Source organism: Polypterus senegalus, chromosome 8 (assembly GCF_016835505.1).
Source record: "Polypterus senegalus isolate Bchr_013 chromosome 8, ASM1683550v1, whole genome shotgun sequence".
Classification (NCBI taxonomy): domain Eukaryota; kingdom Metazoa; phylum Chordata; class Cladistia; order Polypteriformes; family Polypteridae; genus Polypterus; species Polypterus senegalus.
In genome coordinates, this window is record NC_053161.1 from 123732403 (window position 1) to 123750605 (window position 18203).

The 18203-nt window shown below is 35.3% G+C and overlaps 1 protein-coding gene across 7 annotated transcripts in view; it reads right to left on the minus strand.

Annotated features, from left to right (window-relative positions):
• The window catches only part of ppp1r12a (protein phosphatase 1, regulatory subunit 12A), a 309313-nt gene that overhangs the window by 25751 nt on the left and 265359 nt on the right, over nucleotides 1-18203 (minus strand). For all 7 annotated transcript variants that reach the window (XM_039761743.1, XM_039761744.1, XM_039761740.1 and 4 more), the window contains 5 exons: nucleotides 16259-16275; nucleotides 15650-15716; nucleotides 15277-15381; nucleotides 15099-15146; nucleotides 3741-3791 (listed from right to left, as the gene is read on the minus strand). In XM_039761743.1, the coding sequence (XP_039617677.1) occupies nucleotides 3741-3791; nucleotides 15099-15146; nucleotides 15277-15381; nucleotides 15650-15716; nucleotides 16259-16275 (288 nt within the window). The remainder of the gene's footprint in view (nucleotides 1-3740; nucleotides 3792-15098; nucleotides 15147-15276; nucleotides 15382-15649; nucleotides 15717-16258; nucleotides 16276-18203) is intronic.

The following is an 18203-nucleotide window of genomic DNA, read 5'->3' on the forward strand; positions in this document are numbered from 1 at the left end:
GGTCTGATGAGTCTCGATTTCTGTTGAGACATTCAAATGGTAGAGTCAGAATTTGGCGTAAACAGAATGAGAACATGGATCCATCATGCCTTGTTACCACAGTGCAGGCTGGTGGTGGTGGTGTAATGGTGTGGGGGATGTTTTCTTGGCACACTTTAGGCCCATTAGTGCCAATTGGGCATCGTTTAAATGCCACGGGCTACCTGAGCATTGTTTCTGACCATGTCCATCCATTCATTACCACCATGTACCCATCCTCTGATGCATACTTCCAGCAGGATAATGCACCATGTCACAAAGCTCGAATCATTTCAAATTGGTTTCTTGAACATGACAATGAGTTGACTGTACTAAAATGGCCCCATAGTCACCAGATCTCAACCCAATAGAGCATCTTTGGGATGTGGTGGAACAGGAGCTTCGTGCCCTGGATGTGCATCCCACAAATCTCCATCAACTGCAAGATGCTATCCTAGCAATATGGGCCAACATTTCTAAAGAATGCTTTCAGCACCTTGTTGAATCAATGCCACGTAGAATTAAGGCAGTTCTGAAGGCGAAAGGGGGTCAAACACCGTATTAGTATGGTGTTCCTAATAACCCTTTAGGTGAGTGTGTGTGTGTATGTATATATATATATATATATATATATATATATATATATATATATATATATATATATATATATATATATATATATATATATATATATATATATACACTGTATATATACACACACATACGCGTAAATACATTAAAATGTAGCTTAGCTAACTGTCTTGAAGGTTTATTCTAAGAAACATTTTCTCTCCTTTCATGGTAAAAATTGTTTGACTGCATACAAACATTAGAGCATGTTCTCTCATGGATCACTTGGTACCAATGGTTCTCCTACAGCTCCTAATATTGTCAGACTTGGGTACCTCATGCATTGATTGCAAGCTTCTTGTGACTGTTGCACATGCTCTTGTGCGGATTAAGTCAATATTATATTTGAGATAACTGAATTTTGGAATTGTTGAGCAAGATCACATTTATATTTGGTGAACATTGTCAATCAGTTTTACCCTTCCCATGATTTTCCATGGTAGATTTTAGGATGAAGTGGTTAGAGAGAGCTAAGACATCACATTCTTATAAACACCCTTCTATAACTTCACTTGCAAAAAAGTGGTTCTTTTCAGCATATGCTTCCATAAAGGTTAAAGTTGTCACACTTAGCATTAATTCTGACTTTTGTGGTAAGTGTGTGTCTTTCTGTATTTTCTTATTCCTCTTTAACCTGTGAAGTTTCTGATTTCCTTCTTTTAGCTGTGAAGCTATATCATGTTCCAAATATAAAATTATATATTTTGAAAATAGTGTTTTATCTTACAATGTTTTTGTTTATTAATTTTGATTTTCTTTTATTCTGAAGTACTATCCTATTCCAAAGAATAATAAAGTTTGAGATTCTTGAAAAATCAAGAAAACTCGTGCTCAACAAAAACTCTCAAGGGGGTACTGCAGTCCGTTTTCCTTACTGATAAGGGCACTGCAAAATAAAAATTTTGAGATCCACTGTATATATTATTGCAATCTAGCCGTGGGAGAAAGTATATTTTACATTTTATTCGCTGTTTAATTATGTTTTAATTGCACATCTTGTTAATATAACCTTCCTACTAAACATACACTGGGTGCACAATTACTAGGCAAGTGAGTATTTTGACCATATCATCATTTTTATTTATATATTCTAACTCCAAGCTGTACAAACTTGAATGCATATTGGATTTAAGCATATCAGGTGATGTGTATTTGTGTAATGAGGGAGGGTGTGGCCTAAGGATATCAACTGCCAAGATATTGGGGCGAGATCACAGAACCATCAAATGTTTTGTTGTAAACAGTCAACAGGGTCGCAAGAAACATGTTGGGGGAAAAAAAAGAAAAAAAAAAAAAAAGGGCAAATTAACTGCCAAATATTTAAGAAGAATCAAACGTGAAGCTACCAGGAACCCATTACTCTCCAGTGCTGTCATATTCCAGAGCTGCAACCTACCTGGAGTGCCCAGAAGTACAAGGTGTTCAGTGCTCAAAGACATGGCTAAGGTAAGGAAGGCTGAAACCTGACCACCACTGAACAAGACACACAAGTTAAAACATCAAGACTGGGCCAAGAAATATCTGAAGACAGATTTTTAAAGGTTTTATGGATTGATGCGATGAGATGGACTCTTGATGTACGGGCCTGTGGATGCATCAGTAACGGGAACACAGAGCACCACTTCAACTCAGATACCAGCAAGGTGGCGGTGGGGTGCTGGTATGGACTGGTATTATTAAAGATGAGCTAGTTGGACTTTTTCAGGTTGAAGATTGACTCAAAATCAGTCTTCTAAAAACTGGCTGTAGGTTTAGAGGTTAAGACACTTTCGTCAAGCAGTGGTACAGGAAAAAGTCTGCATCTTTCAAGACTATGATTTTTATGCAGTGGAATACTTCATTGCATGCATCGAAGTACTTCACTGTGTGGCTAGACAGAGTAAATTATCAACCGATCAAAAAACTGACAGACTTCACGAATAGAAGGCTTATGACTGTTACTGAAAAGAAGAGCGGCTATATTGGTCACTGATTTTTTTTTTTTTTTAAAATGTCAGAAATGTTTATTTGTAAATTTTGAGTTGTTAAATTTTTATTCTCACTTTAAAAGATGAAAACAAACAAGCACGATGGTAACATTTTTGTTTTGCATTTAGTTGAGTAATAATTGTGCATACATACAGTATATATTCCCCTGAGAATGTTCAAACTCACATTTCCTTTGTAAAACATTCAGGTTTATTAACATTTTGGATTGACTAACGGCACTATATTTGTTCCATATTAATATTAATCCTCAAAAATGGAACTTTCTTAATAATCGTGTACACAGTACATACTGGACAAACACTTTCAATCAGGTCAACAAACATTCTGAAGCCAGTGTTCACTGTAGAGAAGAGAAATACTGTAATACCTTGCATTATATTTAAAATTTGGAATAAGTGTGCCATCTGAAAAAGTACACATTACCAACATCCATCTGCTATACTTATGTATCCAGTTTTACTTGGACATTTTGTATTCTAAGCAGTTTCACATTATACTGATAATTAGTGCAGATCTGATTTGACCTCTAAAAGTCACCCTCAAGTCAAAGGCCCTGAATTTACTTTGTTTTTGATTTTTAGCTTTACATTATCTACTTGATGATAAAAATCTTTTCATTAACTTGTGCAATTTCTACTTTGAATACAGGTACAGTACATTTCACTCAAAGACCAAGTATTTTAATGACTAGGAATTTCAGTCACCTCAGAGTAAATAATTTTGCCAACAATATTACTTTAGAAAGTTGCTTCCACCCTGTTTAGTCCATGCAGACGACACACATGCTACTCTATCCAATCTGCAGTCCACAAACAAGCTTCCCACCATCACTTTTGCTCAATTACTTGAAGCTACTTCAATGTAATTTATTCCTTTAAAGATACATCATAAACAGAAATATGTTTTATGGTGCTTGATGTAACAATTTATTTGAATGAAAATGTGCTTACTGAAATATCCTCTATAAAATATTACAGTTAAATAATAAAGAAACACCACCAAGTATTGTGTAGGAAAAAAAACAAGTATTATATAGGAAAAAGATATACACTCACACAGTACTGTATATAAAAAAAAATACTAATAGTAATTTGATCGCTTACCTTAAGTTCTTCCTCCATCTCTGATATCCTCCTTTCCAAGGCTCTCCTTTCCTAAATATCAAAGGACAAAAGAAACCAAAATAAAAATAAAATAAAAATTGCTAGTTAGTTTTATATATATACAATTAAGTAGTGCATACCCAAAGTGAAAAAAACAAGTGAAATGAAACACAGCATGAAATACAAGCAAACACTATGTGAAGCATTTCAAGCTAAAAGCACCTACATCTGTGTTATACTTTAAAACTACACAATATTTAATTTTACAAAAAGATCAAACATTAAATCCTTTCTTACTCTTTATGTCCTGAATAGGCTGGAAGCAATTATAGTCTTATTTTATTGTGGCCAATTATATATAAAATCGCCACCTTATGATTGTATTTCACCTAATGCCAATTCTTTGGCCACCTTCTAGAAGGCTCAATCATTTTTCACTTTATTTACCCTGTCTTAGCTTATTAGTGTGTGTGGTTTTTTTTTTTTTTTTTTAAAATAACCATAAATGTAGTACATTTTCAGTAGTCACTGCAAATTTGTTGCTCCCCATATGGAATCTTATCAACTTGAATATAAATATAATAAGCCACATTTTTTTTTTTGCACCAAGCAAACTGACATAACTGTAATATCATTTTGATGATTAGCCCTAAAAGGAACTTTGTGAAACTAAGCTGTTACCATTCCCTTCGACAATGTACTGTACATCCATGTGTTTGACACTGAACACAAATTTAATATTAGCAAACTTCTGTTTTCTGACACAATACATCAAAAAGAAACTTAAACTAATTATGTGTGAAAGAAAGTGTGATTTAATATTACAGCCTCATCTGAATTGTTTTGGTAAAAACTTCAAGTGTACCTCATTAGGCAGAAATAGCTGTGCGGTGGCTTTAGCCAATCATTCTCCTGAATCATTTAAGTCACATTGAATTTTAAGAGACACACAATGTTAAACAGTTCAACTAAAGACAAATGTGATATCCTTTATGTCTTGGTGGTGGTTATATAATAATAATTAAAAAAAAAGATGTCCACAAAATCATAGTACAAATGATCAAATTACAGTAGTGAATTCAAAGCTCTGCACAAATGGTATAGCATAAAATCAAAGCTTTTAGGGGGTGGTGTATGTGTGATGAAAATATCTCTCAACTAGACGGGTTCATTTTAAGAAATCGTGTTGCTATAAAATAATGAACTGCAGCCCTTCAGCAATTTAAAACATCCTGGAAATTAAATAGTAATACTCTGTTTGCTCTTCTTTTTGAATGTCAAAATTACTTAATTTCCATCCCAATTTAGTTTGGTAACTGGATAAATCTGGTCTGACATTAAACATGAAAATACAGATGAAAATTCAGAAACTCTATATTTTTTATTTTTGTTAATATTAACAGATTCATTGTACTTTTACAAAGCAAAAATGTTATCAACTTCATACACCCATGCACATAATCAAGTGTGGCAGCAAATGTAACAAATAACATTCCAACTTAAAAAGACTAGCTTTTATAAAATAATTACTGTGAATACAACATTTAGTTATCACTGATCAGATTCAAAGAAAAGATGTGTACATTTTACAAACAGGCCATGCAGAAATGATGACATGCATTCATTACCAATATTAACTTCATTTAGTAATGGTAAAATTGTTTGTACTGTCAAAGTAAATTTAATTTTTAAATCTAATGAAACATATATACATCTTAATAAAACTTTAAATGATCAAACCAAACTGAGTGAAACAAGGCAGCTCCAGTTGTGTGAACTTTTTTAAAAAAAACTGCAGTAGTTAGTAAAGTTGAGCAAGCAGCAGTAGTAGTTAAATAAAAAACACATTACTCCATACCACTAAGATGAGAGCGAGTCTTGCGTGTTACCTTTAGACATAAATTGATTTCTTTCAGGCATAAGAAGTTAGTCAGTGTTTATTGAATATTACTAATAGTTAAAATATATTTAATATCTTGAAATCCTGTGTTATGAATCAAAATGCACATATGCTGCTTTTATTTACAACATGAAAACTGGCTAATTCAAATACAGAGAATATAAACCAAAAACTGTAATAAGAAATTTTAATACATCTTGTTTCAATTTATACTTAGTAAACATAGATCAAAGGATTACACAAAAATTTAAAACATGAAAACAGAAATGCAACACAGACACCAAACAATACTAAAAAAAAGCAGAGGGTAATTATGTAGTACAAAAAATTCATACCTATTATTCCATAGAACATGAATAGTTGAGTCTTAAGAGCACTACAGAAACAATTTTATGGATAATTGTTTAATACTATACAGTTATTTATAAAAATGCCAAAACTTGTGGTCAGCGAGATGTACGAACAAATGTGTTAAATGCTGGAACAACAACTATTACTGTTGCTAATTTACTTTGATTAATTATAACCTGTGTTATATAAAGGGACTGCTTAAAACAGGCATAGAAACAGGGCCAAAATTTAAAACAGTTATAGCTCAAAACTGCTACTTTACAGTTTCATAGACCATATATGTAATTATCTTCTTTGGATAATAAAAGAAGCAAATAACGTGATTGTTTCCAGCAGTCGTAAATGATTTCAGATAACAAAAAACATTAAACAGCTATCTGTTATCTGGAAGGCTGAAGCACATACAACTTTATTACCCCTTTAATATGGATTTGATTTTAACAATTATTCATTTATTTATTTCTTCATTTCCCTCTCTCTCTCAGAGATCTATTAATGTTAATATTCATCACAGCCTGTCTATGTGATACTGTTTCCCTTTGCTATTTTTTTTAAATTTGTTTTAAATGGCCACCAACAAACTCTCTAATCCCTCCTCGATCGTGAGGGTTGCGTTCCAGAACCCCCCGCGATAGATGAAAATCCGCGAAGTAGAAACCATATGTTTGTATGGTTATTTTTAGATATTTTAAGCCCTTATAAACTCTCCCACACTGTTAACATTATTAGAGCCCTCTAGACATGAAATAACACCCTTTAGTCAAAAGTTTAAACTGTGCTCCATGACAAGGCAGAGATGTCAGTTCTTTCTTACAATTAAAAGAATGCAAACATATCTTCTCTTCAAAGGAGCGCCGTCAGGAGCAGAGAATGTCAGAGAGAGAGAGCGCGAGATAAAAGCAAACAATCAAAAAATCAATATGTGCTTTTAAGTATGCCAAGCACCGCAATAAAGCGGGATTTTGTAGAGAAGCATCCGTATCCTCTAGGCAAACAGCCCCTCTGCTCATACCCCCTCCGTCAGGCGTAGAGAATGTCAGAGAGGGTTAGAGAGAGAGAAAAGCAAACAATCAAGCACCGCGTGGGAAGCATATCTTATATCATTGAAGAGTTTTAGTTAATATGTAATACATGCTCTGATTGGGTAGCTTCTAAGCCATCCGCCAATAGCGTCCCTTTATGAAATCAACTGGGCAAACAAACTGAGGAAGCATGTAACATAAATTAAAAGACCCAATGTCCGCAAACCAGTGAAAAATCCGTGATATATATTTAGTTATGCTTACATTCAAAATCCGCGATAGAGTGAAGCCGCGAAAGTCGAAGCGCAAAATAGCGAGGGATTACTGTATTGTGTTTTCCTTGCGTTCATTTTTGTCGTCTTTACACATTTTCTTCTTTCTTCCAGAAATCTACCACCAAACTTTGGTCTTTTCTTTTCCCTCTGATAGTTAAATTTGTTTTTGCTCAGGTTACAAAAATGTAAGATATTACTGGATTAGATTACTGGTTGAGAGATTAAAAGTTGCTTTTAATAAACTGCCATGTTTCTATGTTGTCATTGGTCATACTACATGCATTAGGCTGTACTGAGTGTACTGTAAAATATATAGAAAAGTAGTATGAATTTTGAGAAGGAACTGATTATGCATTATTCTCCAGTGGCTAACTTTGCCTGAAGAACTGAGCAAATTGTGTTTCGATCTTCATCTCTCTGCTAAAGCTGTGTGAAGCTTTTGTGTTAGGCTAAAATTTTGTGCTACAGGGCCATATAAGGGTAAGGTAAAACATGCATTACAGACTTTTTTCTTTTATGTGCATGTGCTCAGTAGACTCAGGATTCAAAACTAAAGTGGATTTTAATGTGGTATGTGATTTTATCTCCAAGTAGCTAGAGATTATTTGGGTTCGTAATAAATTTTATTTATATGGCAACTTTCTAATGCTCAAATCATTTCTCAGGGATTCAGAAAGAACGACAGGGTACATACAACATTGGATACGCATAATATCGTCATTAAACACTAAATAAAGACTTTGACACTGAGAAAAAGAGCTGTCAGTCAGTTTTCTTTTCCTAGAGGAAAGTAAGGCCAACCATGTAGAGACTATCGTTCTATCCATATTTATTATGGGCAGACTAAACATGTATTCTAAAATTCTTACACGTACATTCAGACTGCAAGTTTTACATTTCAGGCTTCTTGCCATAAAATCTTGAGCTCTTTCAGGGATGCTACTTTTTATTATTATACATACGGCCATTGCTTTTATCCATAGCACATTAAGCAATTTGCTCAAGGCTGTACATTGAGTCAGAGGTGGGAGCTGTATGAATAACTGGCATGTCAAGCCCACTACCTTCCTAAATGTTCAAGTGCTAAATGTTAATCAATAAGGGGAAAACATTATTACTGGGGATAGGGTAATGTGGTGCAGTAAGGAAATTTCAACCTGCAAGAACCACCTATGTAAACTGGAATCCTGCTTATAGAAGTGCCTTATAAATAAAACATATCAGAGTGGGGTTGATAACTTAAATTCCAAGGAAACCTCTTTTAATATTAAAAAGAAACCACTAAGATACCTCTTTATATCCCTAAATTACCTCTCATTTAATGTTGCAATTAAAACCTTTTCTGATTGTTTTATTACAGGTCATACAATAAAGGGTGTAAATATACTTGTTTTTATGAAAGATACCTCTGAACAAGAAATTCCAAATTTACACTCAAATAGACTTATTTGATTTCATTTGATTAACAATGAGATTACCTGCCGAGTTAAACATAAAAAAATATAAAATACCCTCTTCTTCACCTGTTAAGAATTTTTGCCAATAGGGATAAAGACTTATGGTAGGTTTATGTCAAAGTTACTCACTAAAAGATGTAAAATGTGCAACAAATCAGTGGATGTGCAATCTTAAAAAGGGCAAATATGCTAATATTTACATTTATTTGCTAAACAGACACTTTTATCTACAGCATCTTACAAGAATGGTCATCATAACCAGGTAAAATCAGGGAACAACTGTTACAGGACAAAGGTACAAAATTGACTTCTACAAGTGAAAGGCTCAGAATGAAATATCAAGTAAGCTAGTTACAATTCCCAAATTGATAAAACCTACACAAACTATCAAATAAAACAAATTCACCAAACTAAAGAGTCTTTAAACATAATAACGGAGTCAGAGTTTCAAACTGAGGTTGGCAGTTTGACTACCAGCCAAAAGCTACACATGAAAAGTCTAGGCTAATGCTATATTCCATTTGAACTGGAAAGTTGGAATTTCTGAGTTCAAAAGGAAGAAGTTTCATTTGGAACACCACCACAAATCAGATTTCCTACTCAGAAAGTTGGGAGCGCCTCATAAACTCAACCTCAAAATCTAAGATGCTGGAACGCACATCAACATAGCTGAAAGATGGTATTACATTGTTTATTAGCAATTTGTATATACTGTGTCTCATTAAATAAATTGTACTCAAAGTACTGTGGAAGTGGTGTTGGTGAGGCGAGCAGGGGGCACTTACTCTGTTGTCTGAATTTGGAACCCAGGGACGAGAAACTATTAAAGTAGCTAGAAAGACTAATTGAAATAAAATTTATTGAGTTAAATTTATTGAAAAATTTTGTTTTCATTTTTGAATGAATATTCTTGCCATTAGACTTTAACCCTTGTAACTTTTAACTCTAAAACAGAAAGTAATCCACCATGAGCCACCCACATATATTGATTCCGGGAATGGCGGCTGGTGAAGGAGGGTGGGTGCAGTGACGTAGCAAGCTAAATACAAACGTGTAAAGTGTGTGTAATCGAAAGTGAGATTTACTGTGCCGCCATTCTTTGCACTTGTTGTATATCAGAATGTAATTCAAATGCCTAAAACCAGAATGTGCTGGAAAACAAAACCTTTACTGTATGGACAGAAAAATAATGAGTGACTAACGTTTCAGTTTATTTCCCAGGAGCCTGCTTTTTGTTGAAAATAATTCACCTGCCACTTCACACAGAAGAAATCCTTTTTGAAAATAAAACAGCACTGTCTAGGTCTTCATACAAGATCAGTATATTGCTACTGACAACGTGATACAAACCCTTGTGAATTTCAATTAGTTGGCAATGTCTCTACTGAACTACAGGTAGGTAGGTGAAGACAGTCTGCCAACTGGTGAAAAACTAAACATACTAATGTGTTTTTGTATTTATTCTATCATTTTCTAGTTGATATTCACAAAATACCAGATATTGTGGAAATAATCCAGTAGAAAATTATGTTTTACAATATTTGTCACACTTTTTTCAATTCTTCTCTCTCAAAATAGATACTTGAAATAATATACAGTATTCTGTTTTTTCTTATCATCAGCCATATCATCCATATTGCTAATCAGGAATTGTTCCTGTATTGCAACCAATCCTGCAGCGATAGGCTCCAGGTTTAGATAATGTATATATTGTTCCTAATCTCAGATGCTGTCACTTTGTGGCCATCCATACATCTATTGCCTACTCTTGCTCTGCTCATTAAGGGTTTAATGTTCTTTTGTATGGGCTATTCAAGCCTTGCTGCCACTAAATTCTTGTTTTCCTTTGTTTCCCTCAATATAGCTAGGTAGGGTCTGCACACTGATTCAAGCCTAAGGGCCCTGTTCTTCCTAAGCCCCCATGATTTTCATGATCACACCTGGCAGAACACAGTAGAATCTGTTTTCTGATTTTTGATATCTTTTCAGGCCTACAGGTGGCCAAATCTATACTAATAAAAGGCAAAGCCCTCACTGACTCACTCACTCAATCATCACTAATTCTCCAACATCCTGTGTAGGTAGAAGGCTGAAATTTGGCAGGCTCATTCCTTACAGCTTACTTACAAAAGTTAAGCAGGTTTCATTTCGAAATTCTACACGGAACGGTCATAACGTTTGACAACGTTTGCCATGTTGAACTTTCTTATTTATGGCCCCCTCTTCACGAAATTTGGTAGGTGGCTTCCCTGCGCTAACCAAAACCGATGTACATACTTATTTCACTGGTATGATGCCACTGTCGGCCGCCATATTGAAGTTTCCAATGTCACTAATTCTCCAACTTCCCGTGTAGGTAGAAGGCTGAAATTTGGCAGGCTCATTCCTTACAGCTTACTTACAAAAGTTAAGCAGGTTTCATTTCGAAATTCTACGCATAACGGTCAACAACGTCCGCCATGTTGAAATTTCCTATTCATGGCCCCATCTTCACGAAATTTGGTAGGCGGCTTCCCTGCGCTAACCGAAACCAATGTACGTACTTATTTCGGTGGTATGACGCCACTGTCAGACGCCATATTGAACTTTCCAATGTCACTAATTCTCCAACTTCCCGTGTCGGTAGAAGGCTGAAATTTGATACTTATTTCGGTGGTATGATGCCACTGTCGGCTGCCATATTGAACTTTTCAACGGTCTTTGTTACTTATGGGCCCATCTTCAAGAAATTTGGTACGCGGGTTCCCAACGCTAACTGAATCCTACTTACGTACATATATACGTCCATAGCTACCAGCTCAGTCACCGTGTGAGGCGTTGGGTCCCCCATCCCAACGCCTCCCACGTTGTTGGCTGCCTGCCTATATAAGGCCGTCCGTGACTCCAGTCTCTACATTCCCTTCCTTGATTAGCCACGGGATTCACGTCTCCCTGATGATAACTACAGCCTTTTTATTTAATCCACGGCTTCTCCTCTGTTTTATTGTTCATTTATTACGATTATAGTTACTGTTTAGGTATTTTAGACTTACTTTTACATTGTTCAGGTACCCATTTCCTTTATCGTTCCAACCGTCCCCCCATTAACATGTCTATTGAGGTGATCACCATCGATCAAAGAACTGTCACTTACCGAGTGGTTTCCATGCCCAGAGATGGCACCTACCTTTTCCATTCTCTTTGTTACATATTGTACGGCCATATACAGGCTCACTCTTGATATCCGGAGGAACATTGTGTCTTATGTATTGAATGACTGGGACAGGTTCAAGGTGTGGACTGATGACAGTAAAGGAGATAATTATATTACACAGGAGGACTATAAGAGTGAAATGCTTAACCCCTTCACCTATGCATCTGCATGTGAGTTGATGGCTGCCGCTGAATTGTTCGGTTGTCGCTTTCAAGTGTACCGGAATGGCCAAATATTTTACACCTTTCGACAACCGCCAATGCCTCTTAAACATCTTAGATTGACAGGTGACGATTTCAGTAGTGGACACTTTGATGTTTATGAATGTTTAAACTCTCAAAAGCTGGATGTGAACTTATCGATGAAACCGGTTGTATACTTACAACGCTTGACAGATGCCGAATGTCTCTTCAACACAAGTCCTACAAATACTGTCGTAATTGAAACAAACCATGAACCTCAAACCGATTATGACAGCAGCAATCCAAGCTGTCAGATTTGAAACAAGATTACTGTTCACATGGCCAACTGTACGTTGCATGCTCAAGAGTAAGCTCAGCGCACAGCTTGGTCATATTACAACCGGAGGGCCGAACTCACAATGTGGTATACAAAGAGATCCTTAACAAGTAATTATTGGTATATTTTCCCTCAGTTTAAAAAGGTTTAATTTTCTTTTTAATAAAAATTTTAAGGCAGTACTTCGCCTCTGCAAAGCACGGGTATCTTGCTAGTTCTTTCTATAAATTGTATTTGTATTGTATGTTTCTGAGGTCAGAGATCAATATGGTTGGTAAAAAATAATGCCCAGTATGGGAGATTTTTGAACGCAATATGTTCATTTATAAGCACATTGTCTTGGAGCAGGATATGGTGTGTGCCGTAGACATTTAGAGTAAAAAACCCGCAAACCTTAAAATTCACATAAATTTCATTACAAACTGGCCCATTCTGGGCAATAAAAGGAAAAGATTAAAAGTGTCAGCGCAAATTTGTTCAGCAAAAATACTTAAAATATGATACAATTCTCTAAAATTGGTCATATTCAGTTATCTGGTTTTGATTATGATTGGTTTTATCAGATAAAAACAAAACCAGATAGTAAACCATGTAGAGTAGTAAGCTTCCTCTAACATTAATTCCATATTATATCCAAATCCGTTAAGTGTACGGTTCTGTCTGATTGTGGCACTAATCTCCACAACAGTTGCATGTCATAATAATTACTAAAACTGAAACGAACAGAAATAAAAATAAAAGAGCAATGTCTTTGTGAAATAAAAACTAATCTAAAAATAAAAATACACGAAGGAAAACTAAAACTAAATTTCCAAGAAAGATCAGAAAAAATGTAGAAATAAAAACTAATATAAAAAGGCAAAACTATAATATCCTTGCAATGCCCCACTGCAGTGACAGGGACACTGTGCTATAAATAAATGGTGCTGTCCTTCAGATAAGACATAAAAATGACACCATGACTCTGTGGTCAAAAAAGGTCCCTAGGTATTCTTTCCAAAGAGCAGGGTTTATCCCAATGCCCTGGCTAAATTGTCCATTACAGCCTTGTCATCCTGGCCCAATAATCACCTCCTGTCTGTGACTAGACAACTGTCTCTCACCCCTTCACCACCTACCAGCTAATGTGTGGTGAGTATACTGAGGCAGAATGACATCTGTTGCATCATCCAGGTAGATACTGCACATTGGTGGTGGCTGAAATGGCCCCCCACTCACTAAGTGCTTTGAATACTGAGAAAAGCACAATGTATATGTAAAGATTATTATTATAACTTCTCCATCTGAATGCAAGAATAATAACGCTTAATTTCTTCCAAAACAAAAAGGCAAATAACTGTGGCATAGAACAACAGAATTACCTACACTTCAACTATGGAAGGGTAAATGTACATGATTTGTCAATAAATACTCTTCCTTGTGTGTTGCTTTCCAAGTTGAGCTTTCAAAGTTCAATCATGGAAAGTATGAGATGATTTGGAATTTTCAAAGGTCCATTCAAGTCACCTAATAAACCTATTTTTTAGCTTACAGATTTTAGTTAAATTGAACTGCTGTTAAAAACCAATTGCACAATACCATATTGCCAGCAGGTTTAACATGTGCAAGCTGCCTGTAAATGTTGCACTTAGGTGTAGAAAGGTAACAAGTGATTTTGAATGCTGTGAAGCATGGGTCAATTTTAAACATAGATCAAGAAGCCAATACACCATAAGGCACACACACGCACCGTTCATTTAACTGTTAATGTTCTAGACCTGCTTTGACTAAGTATGTAGTAAGAAAGCAAATTCATTCAGTCAATTAGTTTAGATATTTTATATAAGGGTAGCACAAGACAGCTTGGTTCCAGGAACTTTTCAGATACTTATTTATTTACTAAACAATGTCTATTTTTACTAGTATCTATCTAATATTAATATATCCTTCTTAAGTACAGTACAGCTCCATGTCTCATTGTAAACTGCAGTCAGTTTGAAAGGCATTAAGTGCTTAAAATTCAACTCCGGCAGAGTACACGTTTTTTGCATATAAATCAAACCCAGTAAAATTTTGATTTAACAAGCTACAGGTGGGCAAGAGACTCAGTTAAATCCTACATTTGTGTCAGTTGTATCAGTGGGGTTACATACTATTTGATTTTTAAGCAAGCAAATAAATAAATAAAATCACTGTAATTATTGCAGTCTCTATTTCAAAGCAGAACGTAACATTATTTTGGTTACAAATATTTATTACTCAAAATGTCAGTTTTCCAGTTACCCTCCTTGGTACAGATAAATCAAAACACACTTCCACATAGTACAGCTTTATTGATGCACAGCAATCTTACGTGTTTTCATTCCTAATTTCATCCATTATCTAAACGAACACTTTCTTTTAAAATGTCGCTGTTGAGAGGGTTTACACAGCATAAACTAAACCTAAGATGCACACCATACCACTGCAGAACACACACTCTCCCCTGTTTCCAGTTAATGTAATATTTATCAAAAAATATCACAGGGCCATGAATTACAACCAGGTTTCTAAAGCACTAAAGAGGTTCATGTGTGTATATGTTTATCACTGTGACCCACCTTGCAAGACAACTGTAATTAAAATGTTCTATATTAATACAATACAGTAAGAATAACATTACCCTTTTTTCCATTTCCAATAGTGACCTGTCAGCAAATCGTTCTTGCCTCTGAAAGAAAAATATTTAAAGTTGATTTTAAAGAGCATGAAATAACTTTGTAGTATTAGACTCAAAACTCAAGATTATCAAGATATGCCATTGGTATTGCAAGTTAGGGGAAAGTGCATGAAAAACAAACCTGTGTTGCCTTTTCTAGCTGTACTTTTAAATCTGCAAGCTCCAAATCTGTATCGCGTAGTTGTGCCTTCAGTTTTTCATTCTCCACAAGTATCTGTTCATAAAGCTATTTAGAAACACACTTTTAGTGCAGGAATCTATGCGATTATAGTATTTAAAATTCAAATGTCAGAAATACAAAGCACACAAGAACATGCAGTAAAACTGAAAAAACTATACGTGGACAAGATATTTAACAATTATCCAGAAAAATGAAGTATACAACATTCTACAAAAACAGTAGTAAAATACAAGAATGTGTTCTCTATCCCACCTGCTGATAGGCAGTGCAACTAAGGAGTAATTCAGCACAAGTAGATAAGTAAATTAAGTACCTTTTTATAGTCAACTGTATCTTGTCGGTCCACTCTGCTGTTATATGGTTTTCTGTTTTCACTGCAGCTGAACAGAGTAGAATCAGAAAAAAATACACTTTTTATACATAGTAATAAAAATCCAACAGTTTTAAAAAGATATTTAAATGATGTATTTAATTATATTTCAAAAACTGCCATAAACATTAGCTAGAATATGGATGAATTTGTAGCAACTACAGAGTGTGGCAACGTTTTTCTTTTAATTAACAGTATATTACTTATTTGCTCTCAATTTATTAATTGTAAAACCTTTACATTACTGTAAACATTTTCCCCCAATTTAAAATGCAACATTGTATAAAACTTGGTGTGTTTCACTCATGAACTAAAGAGAAAAAGAAAATACTGCCTTCTTTGTAATATCTGAATCTTGAAAAATGTAATTTTTTTTTTTTTTTAAAGTCTCTCTCTCATAACAGATATATTGTAGTATAGTCTGAACTCTTAATTCTCTTTCACCAGAGGCTATTATTTAATAAACTTTAAGATGATTTTTTTTTTTTAAATAAACTTTTTTTTTAGTTCAATGAGACAAATTTAATTAAAAAAAAGTGTTAATATCCATACCTGAATAGACGATCAGTCTGCAGGAGGCAAGAAGAGGGGGGGAAAAAATATATAAACATATATGAGAAATCCAATACACATTTACAGTATACTTTCAATTAGCAAACATTAGCACTGCGCGCACAAGTCTTAGGTTTTGTCTGGGATAAAAAGAATAAAGTGAACTGGCCAACCCGCGGCGTAGCATCCACCGCATAATTATTTATTGATGTGTGAACACTTCCTGAAAGACACAGTTGTTCAGTGGAGTGTGATTTTAAATGTGCGTTGAGATATCTCTGCAGTCGGAACGTTTTCGAACAAATAGTGCATTGAAAGACCTCTGTGGAATGCGTTGTTCAGTGGAGTGTGTGTTTAAACGTGCTTTGAGATATTTCTGGAGCGTGAAGGATTTTGAGCAAATGTTGTATTGAAATTCCGGTGTGAAATGCGTCTGTAAATGTTTTTTTCAGTAAGAGGATAGTGGGAAGGTGATGTCACATCAGCGTGGCTGCAGACAAATGTTGGTGTTGAATGGATTTGCACATGGTTGTGGAGATTCATCTCAGCCATGAAGTCCTCGTTATAAAATGTGCAACTGAAGGTGTGAGTGGAATGAGTTGTTTTGAAGCACTGCAGGCAATGTTCATGATGCAATGCGAGGGTGGACGCAGGAGGAGGGTGAGAGTTGGTGGGCGGGGCTCTGTTGTGCGTACCCCATGGTTGGGCGACTTGGTCGAATATATTATATATATATATATATATATATATATATATATATATATATATATATATATATATATATATATATATATATATATATATATATATATATATATATATAAAAAAAGTACCCGGAACCGAAAAGAACAATGAAAAGTCAACGTGGCTCAGAGGTGCATGTGGACTGTAGCACAGATGAAAGCGACTGAGGCTGTGTTTGGCAAGTTGTTGCGTGCAAGCACATGAGCAGGCAGTGCACATGCCTCGACAACGACGTGGAAGGAGGGTTACAGTTGGCGGGCGGGGCTTTGTGCGTTGGCGGACGTGGCTCTCTGTCTTTGACAAGTACTATAAATTTACAGACGCAAATCAAATGTATGTTTTTATTGTATGATATAAACAATAACAGCTCACTACTCAAAATGGTAACTTTGGGAAGCAGTTGATATCGAAACTGTGACCTATTGATTGGAAGGCAGTAGTTCTTGGCATTGCACCACACAAGCTGTCGCATCTAACGCCTACCCTAACCTGCTTTCTTTTTTCTTCGGTTAAATTCTTGAATAAAAGTGCACTTGTTTTGTTATACCTTTTGTGAAAGTGTTATTTCATATTTGTATTTCAGGCTTCACACATCATACATTTCATGTCTACATTTTATCAATTATTACTAAAACATGAGAAACATTTCTGTGTTAACAATGTTTTTACAGAGATTGTTGATGACACGGAACAGACATGAAATATACATATTCCAAATGACGATGTACTTTTTTTCCCAATAAAGCTCCAGCACTTCACTCGAAAGTAAACACTTAGCACTGAGAAACTTTTTTGTGAATTCAACTACGGCGGTGGGCGAGGGGATGGGATAGCAGGCTGCTTGCTGTTATCGACACATTTATAGGACAGAAGACACTGATGGAGACGTGCGAATGGATTTAATGTGGACCAGATTTACGAGTTTTCTCGTAGACTCTGGTAATTCTAGTGTTAAATACTCGGGATCAATGGGTAATGGGGATTGTGGAAGATAGATGAAAAAAAAAAGAGTGCAGGCAGGGTGGAGTGGGAGCAGAAGAGTGTCAGGAGTCATATGTGACAAACAGGTACCATCAAGAGTGAAAGGGAAGGTATACAAGACGATAGTAAGACCAGCTACATTATATGGGCTAGAGACGGTGGCACACACCAAAAAGCAGGAGACAAACCTGGAAGTGGCAGAATTAAAGACACTAAAATT